The sequence below is a fragment of the Callorhinchus milii genome, unplaced genomic scaffold, assembly GCF_018977255.1.
Source record: "Callorhinchus milii isolate IMCB2004 unplaced genomic scaffold, IMCB_Cmil_1.0 Scaffold9, whole genome shotgun sequence".
Lineage (NCBI taxonomy): Eukaryota > Metazoa > Chordata > Chondrichthyes > Chimaeriformes > Callorhinchidae > Callorhinchus > Callorhinchus milii.
The window spans coordinates 9889441-9916475 of NW_024704750.1; the positions used below are offsets into that span (position 1 = coordinate 9889441).

Genomic DNA, 27035 nt, shown 5'->3' on the forward strand with positions numbered 1-27035 from the left:
CAATCACTCTTTTTGTCAATGTAGACATTGGGTTGCAATTTTTGCCTTCTTCCTAATTGCTTTGCTTTCTTGATCTATTCCAACTTGCCCTTAGCAATGGGGTTCACCCAGCCTAATTGTTTCAGTTCTGATGAAGGGTCACAGCCAAAATATTACCTGATCTTTCTCCTTCTAATGCTGAATGTTCTGCGGAACAAACGTACATGTGGCTTATGTAGCAACATTATACACAAAGACTCGAGGGTAAGATTATGAAATGGTGTGTAAAAGTACCTCCTTTCAGTGAGGGCACTACAACTGAAGTGTAGAATGAGCTGATGAAGCGGGTCAGGTTTCTTTTCATTCTCTTCTTCTTCTTCTGACTTTGTAACAGATTTCTACATACATTCAGATATTGTTTCAGATGTTTAAATCATATTTTACAATATAATACAATATTATGCAAGTATGAATAACCATTTAGTAGAAATTGGGTTTAAGAAACCATTAATTTCATTTTTGAACTAATGTTAGTTTTATTTTAGATAAGTGGATAAGAACTAGTACAAAACAACAAACATTCCTACATTATGTTAAAAAGTTAAAAAGATATTGTAATCACAAATTTACAGATTGAAGAATTTTCCATTGTTCGTGGTTTTGCTTTGTGAGTTTTAGTAAATGCATTACCATTCAGTATTGAACTTCTAACTAAACTTATGAATATATTAATGCATTTTGAAAAGGTTATCGATGAATTACATGCTCATGTTAGATGAAACACAGTTTAATAATAAATTGGCAGAATTGATGAAACAGAGCAGTACTGGGTAAAGAACAAGAGTTCAGATAAGTAGTGAAAAAGGCAACAAAATGTTATTCCTTTTCACCTTCAAAAGCTGATAACCTTATCTCCTTGAAGAATGATCAAAAATGACTTCTGTACAAAATGAAGCCTCGCAATGTAGTTGCCAAGCTTTCTAACAGAAGAAAAATGTGTGTGTAATTCAGCAAATCCAATACAAAATTATTTCTTCATTGATGTATTAATATCTTACTTTTCATTTACTTTTGGCCATTTTACTCTAAACTGTAGGAACTCACCTGGCCTTTTCAATCGGCTCAATTGATCAAGATGAATTAATTAATTAAACTTTCCAATTGAATGATGCCTATAAATAGTATTGGTACTTTTCTCTTATAGCCCTGCCAAGTTATTCCACCTTCATACTATAGGATTCTGTTTGAAAGACAGAACAATGTAGCCTGTGGATGTTGACAAATATTATTCCTTATCTGATCTGAGGAGGGGCACTATACATAACATGGAATCACAGAAACCAGATTTCATGAATCATTTATTATCCCCCACTAGTAGTAACTGATGCTATCCTTAAAAGATGAAGCATTTGCTTTTAAAAGCCTTACCTTATTCTCTTTGATTACACAGTAACACCTTTGAACATGGTGAATTCCAGGATAGAATTTCTCTGTTACCATAACCCAATGACAACACATGAAGTGAAATAAAATTTACCTCCATAAACTGATAAATTATCAGATGTGCTTGAAAATCTGTCTTAAGATTCCTTGCAATAAACCTTTGAAACCAAATTTTCAGTAATGATGTTTGTAAATTGCCTAACAATCTGTGTCCTTATTTCCACCACATTCAGCAATTGTAGCGAAGCATACAAGCACAGCCTAGCCTCATAAACAGCTTCAGTGAAATTTACAGCTCAGAAACAAATTAAAATTGAAGCTCACTATGAAGGGCAGTCAGTAGACTGACTTTAATAGTGAGGATGGGATTTTGGTCACTATCAGTTTTAAATGTAAACCTCCTAAAAAGCAGCCTGAATACTGTACTGTCAGAATTTGTCCTGATAACTGAAGGGACCACAAAGTGAGGTTCTATTGCATTATGGAATAAGCTGACAGATGTCTCAAGACTCATTACAAGGCTCGAATGATGCATATGGTATTTGGATGACCTTTATATAAACTGCTTGCTTTTCACTCTGAAAGCTCAGCACATCACATTTTCCATTCCCCCACCCCATCCCTTAGAGCCTATAACATACCCTGGTGATCCGTCACATGAGATGGCATTCCTATATTATTTGTTACCATTCATCACAATGCGTTCTTAGTAATATGCTGCATTGTGATGTAAATGCCTGAATACCTATGATTTCCAATATGGCTGTTCATAGCCAAACTTGGAATACCAATTGTAAATTATTTACTTAATACTATTTACTGCTGGATCTTCGCATGTGCCATCCACTGTTAGGAAACTATCTGCTAGAGATAGAACATTGCTGATCTTCTCATTGAAGTACTTAAGAGGCAGTATCTTTCAAATACTCGTGCTAAAGGGAAGCTAATAACAGCTAAAAAAAAACCTACCTGATCAGCCAGAAAATTCTTTCCATTCAATAATTAGTTTCATTTCAATGGCCAGTGCAAAGCAGCAGCGGAATAGACAAATGAGACTCCCCTCCCCCACCAACCCCCAATCAACCTACTCTAATTGACGGACATAATGGTAAGCATTGTAGACAGCTTGGCAACAGCACTTGCAGAATGCAGTATGGCCACGTGTGCTGGAGGCAGAAGCCGTGCACAGAGGCCAGTACTTACAGCTAAATCCTCAATTAGTTTCTCCTCAAATGTGTACTCCTCTGTCTCTATCCATGATTTCTGATAACTCTGAAGGAAGAGGTTAACACCCCGATGCCTAGGGAGTGGGAGGGGACAGGAAGATCAGAAGGAAGGAGGAGATACAAGCTTTAGTAGATTAATAATTACATTGTTATGTCATTAGACAAGGATCATTAGTAGTGATTTGTACAACTACAGTCCTCCGATTGGTCAAAGGTTTGTCATGATCACATTGATTTATATATAGAATATTTTTCATGATGAATAAAAGACAATACGAATAGGAAAGTTGTTTTAGACACCCAAAAGCAAGAATGCTGTCCTAAAATGAACAATGGCTCAACAACACTCGTTTTCAGTTGTGGATAGTTTTTATTTGTGATGCACGCTACCTTCCAGAAATGTTCATATAGCGCTTTTTGCTTTGGGAACATGTCTCAAGTGCTTCACAAGATATACTGTTCATTAAAAAAAAATGGCTATTCCTCCTTGTAATTCCCTCATCCCATCTGAGCAAACATAGTTACTGGATAATGTTCCAAACAGATCTTCTAAACTTAAACCCCGGCTGGCCAAACAAATGGTCTGGTCCGGCAAGCTGGAGTTTCCGGCTAAGTGTAATGACAATGCTGGTACTTTTTCAAATTAATGATAAACGCGAGTAATTGTAATTGTTAATCTTCATTGTAATTGTTTGAACAGATTTCATGTAATAACTTCATAACGTAACGTGCAGTCTCATTGCCAAGCAGCCTTTTACCTCGCATCTTCATTGATTCCTTTTTCTTATATAATCTTTCTGCCGTTCGTTTGCTACTACTAGAATTTTGTTTTGGGGGGAGACTGACCAATCAGATTCTGTACAATTGATACATTGCACAAACTGGTGTCGGAGCACAGTGGGGGAATTACTCAGGACAAGGTTTGTAAAGGAGAGGAGGTAGTTTCAATAGTTACATTACCGTCAAATAGACAATACGCTTCTCAAAGTCAGTTTTCTTATAGGCTCTTTCCAGCCAAAGATGTTGATAGGAGATCAGGAAGTAATTGTTAATTTTGTGTCTAAGGGAAAACGAATAACGTTTTTTTTGCATTGATCTCAAAAGCATAGCTTTGTTGCTGTAGATTTGGAATTAACTGAGATACCTCAATGTATTGTGTCAATTAATAGCATAGTTCCTTCAATTGTTTATTACATCATTATTAATTTTTTTGAATATACACAAATGTGGGTACAATGTAATGCAATACCTGCAAAATAAATTTTCATGATTATATTTATCAAAATGTAGGATTTCGTTTCACTAACCTAAACCATGTTAGCAAATCTATCTCACAGTTTAATATAATTGAACAAAGAGGACGTGGATTTCCAAAGCAATTTTCTGTATGAGTTCCTAACATTGACCTGGCTGTGAAGAGCAGAACACATTTATTGCCAAACAAACTAATGCACAGCCCTCTAAAGAGAAGTGGAGCACAATGACTAAACAAGCCTATTGAGTACTTCTCAGTGAGCACTAACCAAAGTGGCAAAGGCTTGGAATCAGATTGATTATTCACGTACTTTAACAGGGAACAGTTAATTCCATGGAAATGTGGTTTTGAAGATGGGGTGGGGAAGGAAGAAAAATAAATCAATAATAACCAAGAACATGTGTTTGTCACCTCCTGCTTGGATTATTCCAACACACTCCTCGCCGTCGCCCAAGCTCCACCATTCAAAAGATCCAGCTCATTCAAAACTCTGCTGCCCGCATAGTGACCCTGACCAAACTTCTTACCCACATCTCTCCAGTTCTGGCCAGGCTCCACATCACTGAACGGATCGACTTCAAGATCCTCACACTTGTGTTCAAATCCATTCACTCCCTGGCACCTCCCTATCTCTCCAACCTCCTCACTACCCAATCCACCACCCGGCGCCTCCGCTCGACTGGCACTGGCCTCCAGCTCGTCCCTCGCACCCTCCGCCCCACCATTGCGGTCGGGCTTTCAGCCACTAAGCCCCAAAACTCTGCAACACTTTCCCTCAATCCCTCCCCCTTGCCCCCTCTCTCCCCTCTTTTAAGTACCTCCTGAAAACTGTCCTCTTCGACTGTGCTTACAGCCACCCCCCACTCCTTCCAGCTCGGAGTCAGGCTCCACCACTGTTAAGCACTCTGAGATGCAAGTGCATTATAAGTGCAAGGTGTTATTGAAGTCGGTAAATTAATAAACGATAAATAGAGACATTTCCATTATAAACTTTCATATATAAGATGCAATTTTAATCATCTAAAAAAAAACATGCAAGCTGGAGTTTTTAAAAAAACTAAGGTGATAATTGCTGGTACATAGTCACATACTGTTTTTAATAATAATCCTTGCATTTGAAATAGCACCTTATCATGTCTTCAAGACAACTCAAAGCATATCACAGAATATACTGTAAAGTGAATTCACTGAATATTTTGTGGGCGAAACGCGTACAATGTTGAATTTCTTTGTGAATCCAAGAAAAATATTGCACCACTCCTACCTTGGTAAGTTATATAATGGTGCCATCCGGAAGCAGGCAACCACAGCTCTTTTGCGTTGCTTGGACAGGAGTTTCTGCCACCCAATCTTCTTTGATCTCAAAGGTTGCTCGACCTTAAAGAAAACACATCATTAACTGTGGAATAGACACAGTAAAACACTAGGTTGTCAGCTTATTCTGCAGCCACCTCATTAAACAGATTTTAGTGACGTTTACAATTAGCAATGTCTCAAGACATTATTTTACCTGTTCCAAGTGGAAGACGGCGGCTGAAATCTTTTGCACTCGGTCTACAATCTTTTCAGGACTAATAAACTCTTCAGGCTTGGTAATATTCTTGTACAGATTTAGCTGCCATCTAACAGCTGGGTCTTCAGACTGAATGAGAGATGGAAGAATCAGTTACACAACTATAGCATATTATCAGGCAATTAAAGGAAACATTAAAAATAATGTGTAATATCACTTCCAACTCTAGAACACAGTGAATTTGGAAATGCAGGATTTAACATGCATCTAAATGGTCACAGATGTGTATACCTTTTCCTGTAGGTGCAGATTATTTGCAAGGAACTCTTTAACCTCCTCATCTGTATCTTTCTGTGGACAAGAATAACATTATTGTAATTAACACAACAGAAAACAAAACCTGACCTTCACCAAATAAGAACATAAGAACATAAGAATTAGGAGCAGGAGTATGCCATTCAGCCCCTCTAGCCTGCACCGCCATTCAATAAGATCATGGCTGATCTATTCTAACTCCACCTACCTGCTTTATGCCCATATCCCTTAATCCCTTTATCCACAAGAAATCTATCAATCTCAGTTTTGAATATGTTCAAGAACTGAGCATCTACAGCCCTTTGGGGTAGAGAATTCCATAAATGCTTCACAACAATAACAACTTGCACTTATATAATGCATTTCACGTTTGGAGGACATTCCAAGGCACTGGAAGGTGTTGGACATAAAGCAAAGGAGGGGGGTGAGGTGGGGGAGATACCCGTTGGTGCAATCGAAGAGGTAGGTTTTTAGGTGAGATTTAAAGAGATAGAGAGGGTTCAACACAGAGGGAGTTTTCAAGGATGGAAGCACAGTTGCTGAAGGCTCTATGAGGAATGCTAGTGTAATATTAAGATATTCCAAAGAAAGTTCAAAAGCTGCTTAAAATTAATATATAAATATTTGAATTTGTGTAAAACGTTTCTCAGATTTAAAAGGGGTACACACCAAAAGAATAGGAATATTAGGAAAGAAGACTAAACTCCTCTCCATAATTATGAATTCTCTTACTTTTTATCAAAATGCTCAAAAGCAGTAAGAGACTATTTTTATGTCTGGAAACCTCAAGGGTGAGCTAAATATATTGAGCTAAAAATAGAACTTACCATGCTGTATCTCAGTTTTCCCAATGAGATGAGTTCTTGGTCTCCAGCCGTGCACATATTTAAACCGATAGGAAGCATCTTTTTAAGGGCAGATACGATCAATGAGGTCTGTATGGAGTAATAATCACCTCTGCGTATTATTTTCTTCCTTTCTTGGCTTTGTCCTCCAGCCTAAAGGAAATTACATTTGTTGTGCAAAAATGAGATATTTTGCATTATTTGTTGTCCCAATATGTTATTAGCACAATTTGTCTCTGTGACTACTTTGAAGGATGGAGGTTTAAAAAGGGACTGTACTATCCAGCGGGCAGTATGTATCAACAGCCTCCACCACTGCTAAGGCAACATAAAGTCTCCAATAAAGTCACCTCGTGTTCTGAACTTAACCACATGTAAGTTCTGAACTTAACCACAGTTGGCAGAAAATGAAAGAAATATTTAATGAAAGTTTATCCAGCATGGTAAGATTATCCCTGAAAAGCAATCTGCCGATCGACTAACAACCGGGTTCCTACTTACTCCTAAGTAAACAGAGGCGTATGGAGTAAGGAAACTTGCTCAACGTTTCGCCCTGCCTAGGAATTGAACCCAGGTCCTCTCGCTTGCGAGGCGAGTGCTCTAACCGCTAAGCTACAGGATTTCACCTTTTATTAGCAAAATGTAGCAGATTCACTCTTCCCAACTAAATACTTTTGCATTTCATTGGCTTCAGTGTCATTTAAGCGACAAAGGCTGAATTGCCTGTGAACACTTGCAAGCCAGAAAGTCTTGATGGTGTAACCCCTTTAGAAATTTCATAAGAGTCAAACAGAACTGTGTAGGCTGTCAAGTTGAGAGGGACAAGAGAATTCTACATATATTTCACATGAAACCCTGGAAATCAATTTTGCAATTATCAGCACCCATTTAGTATCCATGAGAAATATCATTACGGAATAAAACATTGCTTGTTTCTATTTAGCATTACTTCTGAATTATACAAAAATAATAATAATCCTTGTATTTAGTTTTTTTTTAACTAATACTGATCTCACACAAGTAACAACCCTGTAGCACAGCATAATTTATATAATTCTGTCTGATCTATGGAACTGTTGAAAAAAAATCCAAACAACACAAAATGGTAATGTTAACAAGACAAATGGAATGTATTGATAAGCTGTGCTTATGGCAGGCTAGCTGCAAAGTGGCTTTCACATGAAAATAATTAAATCTGAGGGAAGTTCAAGTGTCTGTGTTTTAACATCTGTATCAGCAATTAGCAGGAGGGTTTTTTCTACCCTTGCTTTAGGTCAGTGATGCTCTGAGTATCTGCATCATTTTCCTTTTCCAGGCTCAGTTCATCACAAAACACCCAAAAAACCTAATGTCACCATGTCCAGAAGGCACCTTCAACAAAGATTAATTGTGACACTACATCTTATCTCCTGGAAGGAGCTCATCTGAATATTTTTTTAAAGTATCATCTGGAGGTTATACTAAATCCAACAAAATTCTTTAATTTTTTTTATTATTTTGTGTTCCATACAAATTTTGATTTATTTCTTGATAAACACTTATTAGAAGCAATAATTTCATTTTGCACTTAGTTAATCTACATTTGAAATTAGAAAGAAGCGTCACTAAATTTTCACCCTGCTAGGTTTGTTGTGACCTTTTCTTTTTTGTCCCATGATTTAGCTTCGACTCTTGCAGCAAAGCAGTAAAATAATAATTATTCTTGCATTTGATAATTTGTGTTCAGCAATGCCCCACAAACAGCCATACTTGAATGAGGATTCTTGGCCAGAACACTGGGAGAAGGCTCTCTTTCCTTTTTGAGTAGTGCCATGTTATCTTTAACGACTATCTCGACAAGCTGACAGGACTTGGTTTCAAGTCTCATCCAAAGGACAACAATGCTGAATTGCATTTTCAAGATTGCTATAAAAAACACTAAACGTGATAGAACCCATCAGTTGATTGAATGTATCACTTCAATATTCCTTTTATATTGGCTAGATCAAAGACCTCTTCAATCCCAGTGGTATACGTTTGTGGAGCTGGAGGACCAATTTATGCTACATGCTCTGCACTGCTTTGAATTGAGGCTAAAAGTCCCAAACACTTTATTTGAAAGTTCTGTTGCATGAGTGTATTGGCATATGCCCAGAACACCAAAATTGCTTTAAAGAGCAGTCCATCTGGCAGCTTTGAAAGCAGCGCATGGAGTGGCTGTATTGCATTTTGCACATGTTGTATTTACACTACACAAAGTCACTGCTCCTGATGGTTTGAGGACAAGAACTCCAGTACGATGGTACTTTGTTTACACAGTGTCTTGTCACTGGCAAAATCTGATTCATTGCCAAATGTACAGTGTAAATTAGCAAGCTAAAATCCCATTTACTTCCCACTCATCTTAAAATATGTGAAAATAATTCATTTTATCCTATCTTTATAATATGCTCAGACCTGCTTACATTCATAAACTAAACAGTATTTGAACAGTAGCTTGCTACCTGTCATGTATTATCCTATATATGATTTGCATATGGAAGACATAGTTTGGTACAAATACATTACAAATGTTTATAGTGCACTCTTCTCAGTGATGTGTGGTGTAATGCAAGCACATTTAGCCTTCTGTTGAGATTTCAGATGCGAGACAAAAAGCATAGCACGTGCTATGATCTACATATACTGCAAATGGGAGCGCCTTGACCAATTTAAATTGCCAAGCCAAGTGGAGAGCTATTGCATGATGACACAGTCATGCAATGCAGTCTGACCTTTTGGCCAACTTGTTTAAACTGCTTTAAAAAAAGAAGAAAAACAAAAGAAAAGTTAAATAAGACCATTAATGATAAATAATGTATTAAATCATTAAAATAATTAGTACAATCAAAACAGAATCAATTCAGACACTTAAACTCAGTATTTAACTTGTTCTATTAAAAGAAACCAATTATGGTAACTTGTTAGGTATTTGTATTTTTATGGATTCATTCCTTTCTGATAGTTATTTTATGGTATAACAACAACAAGATTCCATTTATAGAGCGCCTTTCACTTCGGGAGGACGTCCCAAGGCGCTATACAGTTGGGTCAGGACCCGAGCAAGGTGGAAATGGTCAGGGTGAGGGGAGGGAAGGGAGGGAGCGAGGAAGGGGTAGAGAGTCGAGAGGGGAGCTGAAGGCACAGTCAAAGAGAAAGGTCTTGAGACCGGCCTTGAAGGAGGAAAGGGAGGAGGCAAGGCGAAGGCACTGGGGGATAGAGTTCCAGAGCCTAGGGGCTGAGAGGCTGAAGGCCCGGCCACCGATGGTAGGGCGGTTGGGGCGGGGGATGTGGAGCAGACCGGAGCCAGAGGAACGGAGGGTACGGGCAGGTAGGTAGGGGGATAGTAGGTCAGAGAGGTAGGAGGGAGCAAGGCCGGGAATGGCCTTGTAGGTGAGGATGAGGATCTTGAATTTGATCCTCTGGGGGATGGGGAGCCAGTGGAGGCGAGCGAGGGTGGGAGTGATATGGTCACGAAGCCTGGTGCGGGACCAGATTCTGAACTTGGCACTGTATATATACTTATTTGGGTTAATTGTTCAGCTGATCAGTTGAGACATCATAATAATAATCCTTGCTTTTTATATCGCACTTTTCACGTCGGGAGGACGTCCCAAAGCGCTTCACAGAACACACTGTAAAGTGAATTGACTGTATATTTGTGGGTGAACGCGGCAGCCAATTACGCACAGCAATGTCCCACAAACAGTCATAGGTTGAAAATGACCAATTTATTATTGTTTTTGGTTTTGGAGGGATTATTATTAGGTGTGTGGAGTAAGGAAACTTGCCCAAGGTTTCACCCTCTGCCTGGAATTGAACTCAGGTCTCTCGCTTGCAAAGCGAGTGCTCTAACCACTGAGCTACAGGACTCCAGTCATGTCTGTGGTGGGGAATGAACTCCTCCAACATCAGGTATTTCCAGATCAGGTCGCTGGCAGAGTAAAATTCCTTCTATTCTGCTCCAATGATGCACATTTCTTGCTGCACCTAAGTTTATTTTCCCATGATTCGTGCCAGTCAGCTTCATACTAATGTGTTTGCAATTTCTGAACACTTTTTTCTATGAACCTAGGACCACACAGAACTACCCAAACTCAATCTGCTGAAGACCATTACAACAACGCCAACAACTTGCATTTATAAAGCTCCCTTTACACAGGACAACGTCTCAGGGTGCTTCACAGAGACCGTCTCGGACGCCCAGCAGAGTGGAAGAGGGGGTGATGATTGGAGTCGAAGAGGTAAGTTTCCAGGTGGGCTTCAAAGACAGGAGAGGATGGGGACATACTTGCTGAAGCCTTGGCCACAGATGATGGGGCACAAGAGGTGTCCAGGATGTGCAACAGGCCCTTGTTTGCCGAGTGAGGGGAGCAGTGAAGACTGTGACAGGAGAAAATGCTATAGAGATAGTTCAGTGCATGAAAGGATTTATGTTGAGGGTGAGGACCTTAACATTGAATCATTGGGAGCCAGGGGCATGCAGAGTTTGGAGTGGGTAAGGATATGGGCAGCAGAGATTTGTATTAGCTGGAACTTGTGCTGATCTTTATACAATGGGAAAAAATGCCATATAGATTTTGCACATCATCTGGATATATATATTACAAATGCTACTCTCAGAGTAACCCCAAAAATATTAATTTGTTTTCGAATAAATGTTGATTTTATATTGCTGTATTGCTATTGTTTTCATCTCAGTACTGCAGCAACAGTGATTTTGACGATAAAAAAATCAAAAATATGTGTCTGTATAAGTACTGTGGTCAGATATATGCTGGAAAGCTATAGAGTGTATTATAGGATACTTACTTTAGACATCTTGCTCTTATTATCTGCAGTCAGAAAAGCCATGTTGTTGATTTCATTCTGGACCACAAAATTCTGTTCCTCTCGTCTGAAATTCTGTGAAACAAAAGACTGTTGTGAGAAAGTGTGCACAGATCAGCACAGTTAAACGGAAATGCTTTTTTTTAATGGATTATGTAAAAAGTCTTTAATTTGCCAGATGTCACAATATCTACTTTTGAGCTTCCTCCTTCACTGTATCAGCCAACAATTGGGCTGTTTTTCCTATTCCAAAGTAAGGAATGAGATTATAACGGAAAACCAGAACACAATTTTTTTTTACTGAGCTTGTAGGGCAGTAAAAGCCAGGGATTTAAATCTATGTCCCAGAATTGAATATTTTTACACAAAGTGAAAAATCATCTCACCCCTAATCCTTGCATCTGATATATAGCATTGGGAGGTTGTCTCAAAGTGCTTCATGGGGTTTACTGTAAAATGTAATAACTGTACATTTTGTAGGCAAACATTAATAAGACTTAAGCAAATCAATTTCTTACATGTGATTTGCACCACATAATGAAAACCTCAGCCACCATACGGAACAATTCATCTGAATCTGCATCTGGCAGCTTCAACCACCTTGCCCTGAGAAGGAAAACACGATACGTGAATTGTTATTGAAGAATTGTGAAATGAGAAGTTTATAAAAAGTAAAAAATTATGGCTGTTGGAGTTATACATAGCACACCTTTAACAGCCAAACAAACTTGGATATCTCAGAGCGCTTAAATGATATTATCAGGCGGATTAGTGATTAATACCAATTTGATTTGTGCAAGAATTTACATTCAAGATTCAGATCTGCAGTCAAATACAAACATGAGAAATTTCTGAATTCTAAATGCAAGTTGTGGTTGCATCTTTCCGTTTGCAACCACAGCTTGCATTTAACATTGGTGTAGTTTAACCCTGAGCTGAAAAGGGAGGGGAAGTAACTGAAGGTTGAGGTTGAAGTCTTCAGATGTGATTTGAAGATGGGCAAATATCGGGGCAAGATGGAGGGATTGAGAAAAGGAGCTCCAGAGATTTGGGGCTTAGTGGCTGAAAGCCCAGCCAATTGTGGGGTGGGTGAAGGGGACAAGGGACATGCAGCAGACTCATCATCTGGCAAGTAGTGGAATGGCTGTGAGCAGATCGGAGAGGTAAAGGAGGTATTGTTAACTGTTCATTTTTCAATAACTTAGGGGAATGATACGATCAAGTGATGGTAAAATTATCAAACACCATTAAAATAATAAAAAATAATAAACATTTCCACATTATCATGTTATTTAAGAAATAATCTGGTTGGCTTGCCTGTTGTAATCCACGTAGCGGATCAGAATTGGATAGAAAGCATAGAGGTCTCGGCAAAGGAGAGCAAACTCATCCAGAATAAGCAACTCAGCTTCCTGGGTATCACCTTTGCTATCTGCCCTCAGCTGCTCCTCCTCCAGAACAACCTTTACCACTTTCTTCTTGAGTTTCTCCAGGGTTGGCAGAAACTGTGGCTTGAGCAGTTCAGGCCTCGCTTTGCTGATGATTGGCTGAGCAAACACTAAAAGATGATAGCCAGTTATTGTGCTATTTAAGTGCTGAAGACAAACAACAACAACAAATTACATTTGTAAAGTGCCTTTCACGACAAGAGGATGTTCCAAAGCGCTGGACAGTCAAGGATGTGCACACAAGCTGGGGGTTGGAATCAGGAGGGTTGGAGGGCAGGAAGAGTTGGGGTAGGAGGGTGACTGAAGTCGTGGTCGAAGAGGAACATCTCGAGACTGGCCTTGAAGGGTGCAAGGGAGGGGGCGAGATGAAGGGACTGTGGAATGGAGTTCCAACGGGTCGGGGCAGAAAGGATGAAGGCCTGACACTGTTTATGGGGCAGGCCAGAGCCCGCTCAGCAGAGGGAGAAAGAAAAACAACTTCATAATTGTTCTCTTTGAATAAATATGGGGGGGGGGGAATCTGTAAACATCATACACTGGGTTTCTTATGAAAAACATGCTGAAAAATTAAACGAATCAACAGAAGAAGAGTTACAGCTATCTACTGCGCGTTTACCAGCAAGTCTCTTCATCCAGGATGCTTCATCAATGCCCAGATTATTGTTGAGGATTTTCAGGATGTTGCCCAGCAGTAAACTAAGGTGCTCAGAAGTGACTGTGGTACAGTGAGGTTCTTCACACGTGCTCTCAGGGCCTCGCTCCCACCAATAGGAGAGGTAATTACACAGCATGGGTAAAATCACTTCAATGACGTGGGGCATCTCAGTGTATCGAGCTCCAGACTCGGCCAGCTCTTTGATATCCTTCATCAACCGTTCCAGGTGAGGAATCTCTGGGCACACCTCCTCAACAGTGTCTGGCAAACCTAGAACTAGGCACACAAGGATTTTATCACAGTCACTCATCCATCACTGTATTCGCTATCAATAAATAAATAATCTTACTGAAATTGAGGTCGCCATGTAGAAGATGCTGAAAATTCAATAGAGACATTAGGACACAATGTTTCAATACATGTTGACCTTTCTGCTTCATTTGAAAAATTGCAAAATGAACCCAGGGACTTAAAGCCCACAGTTTTCATCCACACAATTCCTTTGTTATTTGATCTAATAAATGAGATATAGTCAAATACAAAACACACACTTTCATAGAAAAACTGTATTGCTAAGTGCACAGAGTTTATAATTCATCCCTATATTTAGCAACAAAATGACCAACAGATGCTGCTGAACTAGAAGGGAAATGCTTTATGTACAGTAGAAAGTCACAATACCACACACAAACTAGTTTGCTTCCCCGCATCAGGGATCAGATGCGGAGGGGATGTGAGGCTGTGATGTTGTCACTTGGGTTTACAAGGTTTTGTGGGGTCTTTTCTTGAGCAGCTGGGCTGAAAACCCGCAGGGAAAGTTCTATATATTCAGCAATTTTTACATGGACAGTGTAGCTTGGTGATTTAGGTTTTGGGAACTATTGAGCGCTGTCATATACGACTGATACATTACATTGAATTCATTACGTTCTGGCACCAGAGAATGTGTATTAATGAACTGCAATGGAAGAGGATTACAAATGTTGAATTGCTCAATATTCGGGGTATTTTGCCCTGCAACTTTTTCAACATGATCTAAATGGATAGTAAAAACAAAACAAGGTGAAAAAAAATCTTCAATTTTTAAAAAAAGAAACCCTATAAAAAGAAAATTCACGTCAAAGGCGGTGGTACGTACTGGCTTGTTCCCGAGGAGTTTTTGTGTTGAAAACTGACTTTGGGTTGTGCTGGTTGAGAGACGGTTCAAGGAAAGCTACCGGCATGGCTGCTGCCAGCGTTGCCAAACACTCCCCCAGCACTGGCCGCTGCCTAGGACACAAGAGTAATGATGAAAGGTAAAATGACATCCTGGGTTCAAAAACAGAGAGCCACTAGCCACGGTACGTCCAAATATATTTTCCAATTAGAAGGACTTTAGAATTCTATTATAACACACTTGATTAGAATGTGGTGGCTCATGAACTGGACACCAGCTTTTTTTGTGTGAAAGGTTGGCCGGCATTTTTGAAGTGAATTGGCTGCTTTTCTGAACACACCTTGGATTTTTTTGGTATGTAAACATGGCAATCCACACCCCAAATGTGCTATCAGCGAATCCACGTTGGAATGAAATATAGATATATTTGCTCATTTGCAATGTTCAAAATACAGCCATTTTAACAAACCACAAAACAATCTAACGAAGTCTCCATTGCAAAAGATTTTGAAGCAAATTACAAATGGGTGGCAACAGATTTTATACTGGTGTAACAGCGAGTGCCATATTTAGATGGTTGGATGTTGAAACAAATTAACTTGAAAATAACACACATTCCCTTTGCTGAAGTGGCAATTAGCGAGTGCCATTCATTTTGCAGTAACATTTCCACATTCAATAACAGTGGTATTGCTTTGCCTTTTTATATAAATACAATATTAAAATATATGAGAGCACAAATCTACTTTGCTTCATGTTTCTTTATTCCTTCTTTGTATGCAGCAAACAAATGGAATTCTACTGTACATTCTAATGAATCTGTAGGATTACTTTGTTCTTTAAACACAAATGATTTCAAAGTCTCAATCATGATTGCAATCTGTGTTTCTTACCTTTCAACATAGACATTCTTTCCAGTTCCTAAAGTGTAGAGACAACACACGATCCTATAGCATGAAGCTTGTACATCATCCACTGCAAAACAGAACCCAGCCAATCAGTGAATGTGTACATTTCACAGAAGCAAACACTTACCAAAATCATGTTCTTGGAAAATCTTAACCCAATCCTAAATTGTACACATTTTAAATTTACTTCACTGAACATTGCTTTGCATTGCTGTTACCATTAACAAGTAGATATAAGCTTCACGTTTCCAAATGCATCATCCAACAGAGAACTTATACCTAAAAAACAGCCTTTATTATTAGCAACCAAAAACTCACAGAGAACGTGAACCCCATGCTGAAGTTGACCAATGTGTTCAAATAGTGAAGTCAGTACAGGCAGCAAAGCCACAGTTGTATAATTGATATTCTGAGTAACTCCCTTTAACTGAGTTCGTGACTGTGAGACTTTTCCAAGCTTCAAACTTTCTAATGTCTTTTCAAGGTCTTCGGCTGCATTTTCAAAGAACAAACGCAATCCAGCCTTCACCAGCTCCGAACCAAACTTCATGACATTTCTGCAAAAATATAATTTGGAATATGTGAACATTCTCATCTTGGGGTGGAGCTATATTCAATTCTGCACAAGGTTTAATGAAGCCCAAAGATAAACAGAAAGACTGAAATGAAATTCACAAACATTACAGAAAATGACAGTCACCTGGTGTCCAGCGTCCGTGCCAAGATGTGCAAACAGTTCACTATTGTACCAGAATCAGTCCCTTTAGAAGTAAGAATGGAGAGATTAGAATTGCTATAAATTGCCCTGTATGTGGTACACTGTAATTGAGTTTAATATTCTATATGTCTTTTTTATATAATACAATGGATCATCAGAATGTCCATAAATTCATGACAGTTTGGAAAATGCATCTTTCTACAAAACATAAAACACTTCAGAACATTTCTGAGTTTTTAACCTTAGAACCTAATCAATTGTGTAAAAGCTGCTCATCTGGATCAAGTGATACTGCAGCAAGAGGGCTCCCAATGCTCATAGAACTCTTATCTCAGTCTAACTGAGCGTCTTCAGGAAAAGAGGGCAGAAAGCCAGAACAAATGTTATAAGATGGAAAGATTGTGTGATTTGCCTTTGAATCAGAGCATGCATTATTTTGTTAGTTATTTTTCAGGGCGGTTGCATCAACAGTGATAACACTTTCCAACCAGTCTGATGTACTTGCAAAAACACCGATTGCAGTCCAACTAACAGTGGAAAGTAAAGAGTGCAAAGAAAGCAACGCTTACCAAAGAGTGAGATCCTATGTCTGACAAGGGCTGCAAGTTTGTAGAAAATACTAACACAGAAGAGCACGGAAAAGCAGAAAAAGAAATGAGAGATAGAAAACAAGAGTTAAAAAAGCAAGTTACTCCTGTCAAAATAATCAACTACAGAAAAAGAATCTGGTGAGTCTTTAACCCATATATTTGAAGTATGTTTTATATTTTTATTTTGTAATGAACTTACTGATATAAAGGGAAAATGCAAGCTTGAAAGAAAAACCTTAATATAGTATATACCTTGTGTACATACAGCTGGTGACACTTCTATTCCTGAGGCTTTCATTTCTAGTTATTAAGTAACAGGTGTTTAATTTTTTTATTTGTCAGCATGTGCAATATTGATACTTTCTCTCTATTTGGACAAAGCAAGCAGAATTTGGTGTTGAATAGAAAGTCTTCCCACCTTGCTATTATTTCCTTTTCCTTGTTGGATGCGTATCCACTGCTGGTGAGAGTCTTGGTTGGAGAGGATAAGAAGTATAGGCAGTGGTTCTTAAAGTAGTCATCAATCAGAGGAAGCAGAACCTAAAACAGAAATTTAAAACAAAATTATTGAAACATTATCACTGTCATCATAGTTCAAATATTATAACAAGCTAATTAATTTTAGAGCTTTTTTAGTTAGCAATTTCATTTAAATGTGTCCAATTTTTATTTCTTAAGGTAATTTGGAGCAAAATGTCAATATACAGTAAAAATCCATCTGCTAATAAAATCCCACAGATTTATAAATACATTTTGGAAAAAATGTATCTTTGGGAATAATAGGATTCTGGCTTCAAATGGGAACAAGTTATTACATTTTAACAACCTTGAATACCTAATGTTCTTCTAAAGAAATTTGGTTTCAATCTCTAAGTGAAACAATCTTTATTAATAATAATTATCCTTGCATTTGATAATGTGCCTTATCACGTCACCGAGACGTCTCTAAGCGCTTTACAGGATATACTGAAAAGTGGTGTGACTGTGTGTACTTTGTGGGCGAGTGCTTCAGAACCGAGTCACATACCTTTGCAAAAAATTTTATCTCCTGCTCATGAGGAGATTTCTCTGCTTTGCCACTGCTGACAATGGCCTCTGCAAACAAAAGCACAAGTGAACCATCATAACCCAAAGAAAGGCTAAGTTTGAATATTACAAAGCAATCAAAGATCAAACAGCAACCGAAACTCAAGTGAGAATTCTTTAACATGCTATCAACTAGAATCCCAATCTACAGGTGCTTCATGAGAAATGCTGTTCATAAGCATGTGCTGGTAGAGGCATGTGCTGAATATTTGGTTGCAGCAGTCAGGTTAGGATTCCTGGATATAACTCCAGTGATTAAGAAGTTCAGTATAAATGCTGGAAATTTAAGTAAGTAAATACTATACGGAATGTTGCCACTTACCTAAATGTACGATGAATTCCTGGCCTGAGTCAATGCAATTTACCACCTTTTGTAGGAATTTATAAGCAAATCGCTTTTCAAAAGACGAAGCATCCAACTCCATGTCCTTAAGGCCTCTGCAAATGCATCAATGAATGAACGAAGAACCATTATGCATTATAATCTCCATCAAAGATAGTCGCAATAACATTTCATTACTAATTCACCTTTACAATGACGATTTTCATTTGATTCAAGACTCCTCGGAATACAGAATTGGTGCAACCATTAAAAATAATCATATAGTGCGTCCAATTTTATCCGATTGACAGGAAAGAGCACTTCCCTTACCTGGATATCGCATAGCCATTCACTTGGAGAAACTTGAAGAGATCATGAGCCTTCTCACGATCTCGGGCCTTCTCTTTGGCAGTCAGTGTATCATATGGAATAAGCATTGTTTGACTGCCACCACCTATAGGGATTTCACAGGTTAGAAAAACTTCACCATTATTTTGAAATGATTTATACATTATTTATAAAGCAATATACCTTCAATAACTGAACTGAAATGTAGCTTTTCTTGAAAAAAAAGAACATCTCAAAAATTTATTTTCAATATATTTTGCAGGATACGCAACTCCGATTATTAGGATTGTATAGCAATTCATAATATACTGTTTAATAATAAATAGTAAATAATATGATTTCAATTTTGTGTAACTTATTGAAGTCCTTTTTTAAATCAATTTAACAAATCAATCATTATAATTATTAGTCATATAAATCTTAAATCGTAACTTCATATACATTCCTCATCCATACTTCTCTTGTGATATTTACCTCTGCTCTTACTTACCTCTGCTTTCTAATTCAGCTTTTCGTTTTTTAGCCCAAATGTTGTGATAATTCTCTGCAATGACTTCTGCCATGGCCTAGTTCAAATCAATGGAAAAAAAACAAGAAACGTTTTCCGAAGATTAATACCTCATTTAGTTTGAAGCATAAATGGCCAAAGAAAATGACAAACATCGCCATCTAAATTGTATTTAAATAATCTGTAACCATCCTAGCAAGAACATGTTCAATGGCTAAACTAAATAGATTAAAAAAAAGCATTGATGACTACTAGAGTTATTGGATCTACTTTGGTCCAATGTAAAAGCAATATGAATCATTTTATTTTGACTCCCTATTCCAATACACGCATGGGCAAAATATACCAAATAATAGTAATGCCTTTCAAGTTAGGAGGACGAATCAAAGCGCTTCACAGGATACGAACCAGAATGGTTGGACTGGGTATTTTGCATTTTTTGTGAGCATCTAGTCATATATTCATGACTAGCAGCTATACATGTTTCTTTAATGGGATAATGGATGATAATAAGCATCAATGAGATTTCCATATTAGAGAAAGTCTCAAATATACATTCCAGTCATATTTAAATATGAAGATATTTGAAAATGGTGAAGATATTTAAAAAGCAAATAATAATAATTAAATTTGAAGCAAGATATATGTGGATTGTCAGCAAAATGGGGGAATATGAAGAATCTATATGTTGTAGAGATTTAAGGTTAATTCACAAAAGGCTTTTTTGGTGGACCTGGGGGAGGGGTGGGGAGGAAGGTGGAGGCACATGTAGAAATGAATCTCAAATTCACTCAAAAGAACCCGACTAACCTGCACGTCTTTGGAGAGCAAAACATTGGACAAGTCATCAAGAATAGGGGTATATCCTCCTGAACTCTGGAAGTAAAGATCCAAGAAATTATCAACACAAATAAAATGTCATTTGCATCCAACTGTGCAGGGCTTCTCAGGTACTCATTTACCTTTCATGCCAAGATAAAGGTTATCTGATTGATTATTTGCTGCATTTGTTACTAAGGACTGATTAAACTTGTCGAAGTAATGTGTCTCTTATATAGTACTTGTCACCAAAACCTTGAAGTGGAAAACTTCAATGGAAAGTTGTTTACCCGAATACACTGTCAAATGCTCTGTTTGGATAAGGGAACAATAATTATTTTGAAGTATTATGTGCATTAGATAATGTTAATTCTGCACTGAAACTGGTGCAAATCAAATTAGACACATGGGGGTGGGGGAAGGGTGGATGCAATGAAGTCCGACTTGCCTTCAATGAATTGAACAGTGATTATGTTACATTAACAAGTTGAAATCAATGCTCAATTCCTTGAACACTTTCCCGAGTTCTACTGTAGGTTAAATCACCAAACATTAGACAGACTTGCCGTACCTGGGAAGCCTTGCGCTGTTTTTCACTTTCCCGTTGCTGAATCATAGCTTCACTTTCCTTTGTCCTTTCAATGATCCAAGAAAGAGCCAGCATGCTTCGAATAGACTCTTTGGCAGGCCAGCGGTACAACTCTTTTTCCTGTTATTTAAAGAACAACCACATATCTGAGACCGTCATCAAATATGCCCAAACAATTCCTGAATTTCACGTTCCAATATCAGAAAATATTCAAAGGCACAGAATAGGCTACGATATTTTCAAGGACGCAAAGAAGTTCTGTAATGAAGGCCATCATATTTTATGACCTATGAAACCATACATTTGTAAGTTTTCAATAAAGCAATTTATTTTTCTAATAACTGAATAGGAATCAAAATGTTCAAGGGGTTAATTGTGTATTATATTAAATGACGTAATGGCATAACAATCACATTATAGATCTAGGACAGGCTACAAACAGCTGAGACACAGGGGGTAGGGTCCCGGAGCTCTTAAATGGATGAAATACATTGTTTAAATGGACTGAATACATTGCTCTTTCAAGGAGCTAGCACAGACTCAATGGGTCAAATGGCCTTCTTCCATGCTGCAGATTTGTGTGGTTCTAAGTACAAACAGTTGTAAATTTAAGCTAAATTTAAGAAAATAATTAAATTTCAGTATGCCGTCGAGTGACACAAAACGTGTAAAGTTTGCTTCACTCGAATGTCAGCTCAAAGGGACCCAACATCAAAATACATTAAGGATCAGTTAATAATAATAATTATACTTCTCGACGTCTCAAAGCGCTTCACAGAATATACTGTAAAGTGAATTGACTGTATATTTGTGGGTGAAACACGGCAGCCAATTGCGCACAGCAGTGACCCACAAACAGCCGTGGATTGAAAATGAGCAATTTATTCTTGTTTTATTTTGGAGGGATTATTATTAGGCGTGTCGAGTAAGGAAACTTGCCCAAGGTTTTGCCCTGCCTGGAATTGAACCCAGGTGTCTCGCTTGCAAGGCGAGTGCTCTAACCACTGAGCTACAGGACTCCACTACAGGACTCTTGTTTTGAAGAACAGAACACAAAGGTTTTAAGACAAATATGACTTCCAAACTACCTTAAATAACAGTTATATTTACCAAAGCAGCAATCAAGATCACTCACCCTTTCTGATAATGTTTTGTACGGTCTCAATAATGGATGAGTCTTTGTGTTTTCATTTACAACATCACTATATGTCCACCCATTTTGAAGCTATAAAATAAACATAAAAGAACTATTACTGATATAGTACAATGCGGAGACCATTCAATTCCATTTGGTAAAAGATGTACAGCATAACTGGACAGGATTCCTCAGTTTCTATTCCTGCCATTTATATTTTTTTCGGTATCCTGTTTTTTCTCATGCACTGCAAGTGCTTAGACAAGAATTGATTGCTTTCAGACTCCTTTCATCAGTTGTAATTTTGTTGTTCCTTGCTACGGTCTTCTAAGCTAATGGAAAGTGTTCTTTTTAATTATACACCTTCCATAGAACACAGAAACTTGACCATTTAGTTACAGTAATTGATAGAAACATAAGGTTCATAAAAGGAAAACAGTCTTTACCTTGTCAAGAGCCCATTTGTCATGTAAATATTCAGCATATTTGTTGATAATATACTCCAAATTTTCTGGAATTGAAGTACTGAAACAGAACAGGGTAAGTATTCAAATAAAGTTCACAATTCAAACATGAAACATCTTTTGGCTTTAAGTTGCATACAATGCTGGCTGGAATGATGCTAAGGGTACATTAGAGATGCCATTTCCTCAGTGCTAAAATATGAAGTGTGTGGCAAATTCTTGAAAATCTGTCCCAATTTACTTAGAGTGTACTGGACCTGCCCAGACTTCCTTCTCACATGGCTGCACATTTGAAAATGGTGTAATACAGGGAGGATTGGTGCATTATCAGAGAAAAATTTAAAATCGCTTGTCCAAAAATAGGCCATGCAATTCTTAAAAGTAATGCCATTAAGCAGTCTGGTGACAGTGTGTTAATGCATGGATATACTGGCAATTAATCTAACATGAATGAAATCATAAGCTCTTACTACCTTGTATTTAAAAATGTAATGAAATGTTCAAACAACAAAATAGGGTAAACGTAATCTAAATTCCTGTACAACTTTTTCACAACAAAATGATATAGTAAAAAGGGAGATGCCACCTCTTTAGGACGATGTTCAGAGATTTTCAGTAAAAATATAAAATGGGTACTTCTTCAGTTTATTCCTATTCTGTGATTTGGGCAATTTTAGTCTAGCAATCAATAGAAATCAATTCTAGAAGGCGCACGATAGCAAAGAGATTTCGCTGAAAAGAAATAAATGGTATTCCTTGACGAATGAGTCAAGAGACTAATGAGCATTTTTATGTCATGCTTTGCAGCATGTACTCAAGAGCAATTTGGTCTACCTTTCCAAAGCTACATAACTAATAGAACAGCCATTGATTCTGACTGCAAGTTCTAACCATCTAGCTGAATAGTGCTAGTTAGTCCAGTGTCATACTTAGACGTGATGATGGGTTTTGGGTCAAAATTGCCCTCTTCATCCACTGAAGTCATTTTCTCCAAAACATCTGAAAAGCTGGAATCCACATAGTCAGGTGACAGAGCCCCTGCTATAGCACTCAGGCATGGTAAAGCCATTTTAAAGAGTTCGGAGCTGTATTTCTGGAGGAAAGAGAAAACTGATTGAACGATCACAAGTAATAAGAAGAACTTTCATTTATACAGTAATTGTCACGTAAAAATAAACATCATAAAAGCACTCTGCAAAATAGAATTGATCAGAAATGAAAGTCGATGCTGTGATATAGGCGAGCATGGCAGCCAATCTGGACCAGGAATGCCCTGTATGCAGGCAATTGTCTTGAAGTTTAGGTTAAATTTAGATGAGGAGGGCAAATAGAAGCAGGGTTAAGTGGGAAGAAGAATTAGGTTGCACAAGTAAAAGAAAAAAAAATGGTTATACCTATGTGCATGTCGGGGGCAGGGGATATAATTGACCTCTGTCATTTTACTGAACTATATTGCAATGTTTGAGTTTTTTTTAAAAAAAGTTTACTGTTTCTAAAAAAAAGCCCATAAATAAAAGCCTAAGGCTTTTTATTAAAAAAAACAAAGTGGTTATTTCAGCTTCACACACACCACACAACTACATTAATGTGTTGACCTTCTGAACATAAGGATCTAGAAAGTTCTTACATTACTTGATCATATGTGCCAACAAAATGATTACCTTTTGAGTGAGTGAATCAAAAATTCCCCAGAACAACTTTTTGGTCAGATGTAATTCTTCATCAGAGGCACTTCCATAACTTCCCCATCCTGATGCTAAGCAATAGTATCTCCAGGTCCGCTCATAGTGATTGGTTAAAAGCTGCAAGTGATAAGAAAAAGTAATGAAACATCCTACAATTACCACTGCACTAGATGAAAAATTTTGACAAAGACAAATGTAGAGTATATGGTTTTACAGTATTATACTAGGCACTATAATGATATAGTACTGTATCTCACGTTAAATTCAAGTATTAGCGTGAGGATTCAGAAACACAGATCTAGGTGTGCTCCAGTTTCCAAATTTTCACAACTTCAATATTCAAAGACTCAAAATGGATCAAATGTCAATAGTGTTTGGTCTCTAAATGCAGTTATTATACTTTGTATATTACAATAATGTAACTATAATTCTTGTAATTGGTTATAGTGCCTTTCATGTCAGGAGGACGTCTCAAAGCTTTTCACAGAATTTATTGTAAAGTGTAGCGACTATCTATTTTTTGTAGGCACAAATTTGCCCACATCAATGCGTTGCAAACAACAACAACAACAACAAGATTCCATTTATAGAGCGCCTTTCACGTCAGGAGGACGTCCCAAGGCGCTGCACAGTTGGGTCATGACCCGAGCAGGGGGGAAATGGTCAGGGTGAGGGGAGGGAAGGGAGGGAGAGAGGAGGGGGGAAATGGTCAGGGTGAGGGGAGGGAAGGGAGGGAGCGAGGAGGAGGAAGAGAGTCCATGAAGACATCTAACTTAAAATCGCTTCATTAACAAACACACTTTTTGTTCTGCTCTTATTGCAAAAAATTCCATCAGAAGTAGACCAATAAATTAGGTAATATTCACTAAATGTAATGGTGACACCTAGTGGCAAAATATTATTTTAGCAACCTTTATTTCATTTAGTGGCCAATTGGACAACTTAAGCCTTTTCATCTTATTTAATTGGAATGCATATGCTTGATTGGTTAGTTAAATGGAATGTCAATCCTTGATAGTCGTCTGGCCATTTCTAACGCTACTTTTGAATTACATTACATGGTTTACTATTTTTAGGGGTGGTTGTTCCAAGCAACATACCTTTAGTGGCATTTTACAGTACTCATTGAGGATGGGGACATCAAAAACAAAACGTCGCAGAAGGGGTTGCAACATAGCTGGTCGGAGGTAACTGCAGAAGAATAAAAAATGGAAACAACATCATACAGAAATACAGTATAAAGTATAGTACATCGTCCAAAAGTTCACTGAATTTAAAAGCTGCAAAGGACACAGATGTAGTTTGAAACAGCAATGGGGATCAGGACAAATTAGATTAATGGGCGTGATTCCCTACACTTGTGACATTGTGGACAAGTTGCCAAGGGTAGGCCTAACACTCATACTCAGGCAGGGAAAGTCAATCTAGGCCACTCTCAGAGCTTCCACAAAGCTGGTTACAGAATAGCAAAGACCTGGGAGCAGACCACCTGCCAGCCTTCTTGGCTGAGGATGGTGAATCGTTTAGGGGGACATACAAAGAATAAAACAATAAGAAAGTAAATAACTTCCAAAAAGGAATCTCCGAAGAATATTGAAGAATAACATGCCCCAACCCTTCGGCATTGAATGTCTTAATTCTCTTTCCAAGGGTCTCGGGATTTGAAACTCAAACTAAACTGACCAGGCTTAATGTCCTAAAACACTGTATGTAAAGTAATAAACCCATTCATTTAACTCATTGCATTTCCCTGTTTATCAGGAAACAAAACAAGGTTTGCCAAATGCTTTCTGTTCTTGAAGACGGTTCCAGTCAAAAATATACGAGTTTAGGTTATGACTAGCTGTGTTTCTAAAGATAAGTAAACATGTACCGGCATATGCACAGCAAACATTCTTCAATCGATTCTCGCTGAGCTTTGGTAAGACTAGGACCCTTGGACATTCGATAGATTGTGTGGAGTACGGCATCTATCCGAGCAGCATAGTGTTCAGTCCCAGCGAAAAGGGGTGCACATCTTGTGAGAAGGGGCAGTACCGCAGAACAGATGTATCTGTTAAGGGCAAGAGCTGTCTCTGTAGTACTCAAAGGAACCTGTCAAAAAACAAAACGGATAAAGTTTGACAGACAATAAAGCACAAACAAATTCAAAATATTATTTTGTTTAAATTAGATATACAGTAATACCTGTTATTTTGCAACAGTAATTAACTTGTTGCATTTTAAATAGTAACAAATTTGGAAGGTTTATTAATCTGTGAAAAGGAACAAAACTGAATTATTCTAATTTTGCATGTTTGGCAAAAACAGATTTGGTTGATTTCTGCAATTTGGGTTTTCCAATTCAAATTCCATAAAGATTTGTTACACTGTTTATTAATTTGGACAATCAAATACTTATTTAAAGGCATCAATTTGCAAAGTCAATCATTTATTAATTCACTAAATAAAGAGCTTGCTTCTGGTGTCAACTGAAAATGGGTTATCAATAATATATCAATAATTGTCTTGAGAAAGCATATTGCACGGCAATTAAGAGCAGATTCAAAGTGGACCAAGTCTTTTTTTTAAACAAAATCTATTCAGTTTAACTTTCAGTGCTCTGAGACACCACCCTATAGGATGCATTAACTACATACGTGCAAATTGCTACTCTTGTAACTTACTGTATCTAGAGAGGCAGATGCTTTTAAATCAGGTAAAAATCCAACTTCCAGTAAATGAAGCAGGAAAGTTTGGTCCTCGATACCATACACACGGTCCAGAAATAGTACCATGGGTGCCTTGTGTTCAGGACAGAAACTTGCAGACATATCAGGTTGATTGATGGATCCATCTGCCAAACCATCACAATCAAGTTTCAAAATATTGATTAACTTTATTTTGTTAAAAAAAGTGCAATTGGATAATTGATCTCAATTCTGTCATTTAAATCCTTATGAAATTCTGCAGTTCTTTCCTTAGCATAAACTTATAAAATCGCGAATTGCATCTGTCCGTACTGCATCTCTGGGAATATATACGTACTGCCACTTATTCAGGGGTTGGCACATCTTTTGATCTTTATGAATAGTTAAAAAAAATACTGATTCAAATTCAGGCCATTCTTTATATACAGGTTCAATCAGCAACAAAGTAGTGTTTTTTTAAGTCAGTGACTTTGCTATGACTTGATACTGA

General features: G+C 37.8%; 1 protein-coding gene across 6 annotated transcripts in view; it reads right to left on the minus strand.

Moving 5' to 3' along the window:
- Positions 1–27035, minus strand: part of ryr3 (ryanodine receptor 3) — a 110942-nt gene that overhangs the window by 21314 nt on the left and 62593 nt on the right. For 3 of the 6 annotated variants that reach the window (XM_007888064.2, XM_007888063.2, XM_007888061.2), the window contains 30 exons: positions 26522–26691; positions 25729–25949; positions 24956–25046; positions 23832–23972; positions 23100–23263; positions 22153–22231; positions 21707–21796; positions 20554–20691; positions 19974–20039; positions 19146–19221; positions 18638–18761; positions 18308–18423; positions 17927–17994; positions 17318–17439; positions 16879–16928; positions 16292–16352; positions 15910–16148; positions 15577–15658; positions 14666–14796; positions 13489–13803; positions 12742–12982; positions 11943–12030; positions 11407–11499; positions 9330–9353; positions 6559–6729; positions 5708–5767; positions 5414–5545; positions 5168–5280; positions 2626–2722; positions 274–377 (listed from right to left, as the gene is read on the minus strand). In XM_007888064.2, coding sequence (XP_007886255.2) covers positions 274–377; positions 2626–2722; positions 5168–5280; positions 5414–5545; positions 5708–5767; positions 6559–6729; positions 9330–9353; positions 11407–11499; positions 11943–12030; positions 12742–12982; positions 13489–13803; positions 14666–14796; positions 15577–15658; positions 15910–16148; positions 16292–16352; positions 16879–16928; positions 17318–17439; positions 17927–17994; positions 18308–18423; positions 18638–18761; positions 19146–19221; positions 19974–20039; positions 20554–20691; positions 21707–21796; positions 22153–22231; positions 23100–23263; positions 23832–23972; positions 24956–25046; positions 25729–25949; positions 26522–26691 — 3667 coding nt within the window. The remainder of the gene's footprint in view (positions 1–273; positions 378–2625; positions 2723–5167; positions 5281–5413; positions 5546–5707; positions 5768–6558; positions 6730–9329; positions 9354–11406; positions 11500–11942; positions 12031–12741; positions 12983–13488; positions 13804–14665; positions 14797–15576; positions 15659–15909; positions 16149–16291; positions 16353–16878; positions 16929–17317; positions 17440–17926; positions 17995–18307; positions 18424–18637; positions 18762–19145; positions 19222–19973; positions 20040–20553; positions 20692–21706; positions 21797–22152; positions 22232–23099; positions 23264–23831; positions 23973–24955; positions 25047–25728; positions 25950–26521; positions 26692–27035) is intronic. The other 3 variants (XM_042338332.1, XM_007888065.2, XM_042338333.1) reach the window with 1 other exon arrangement.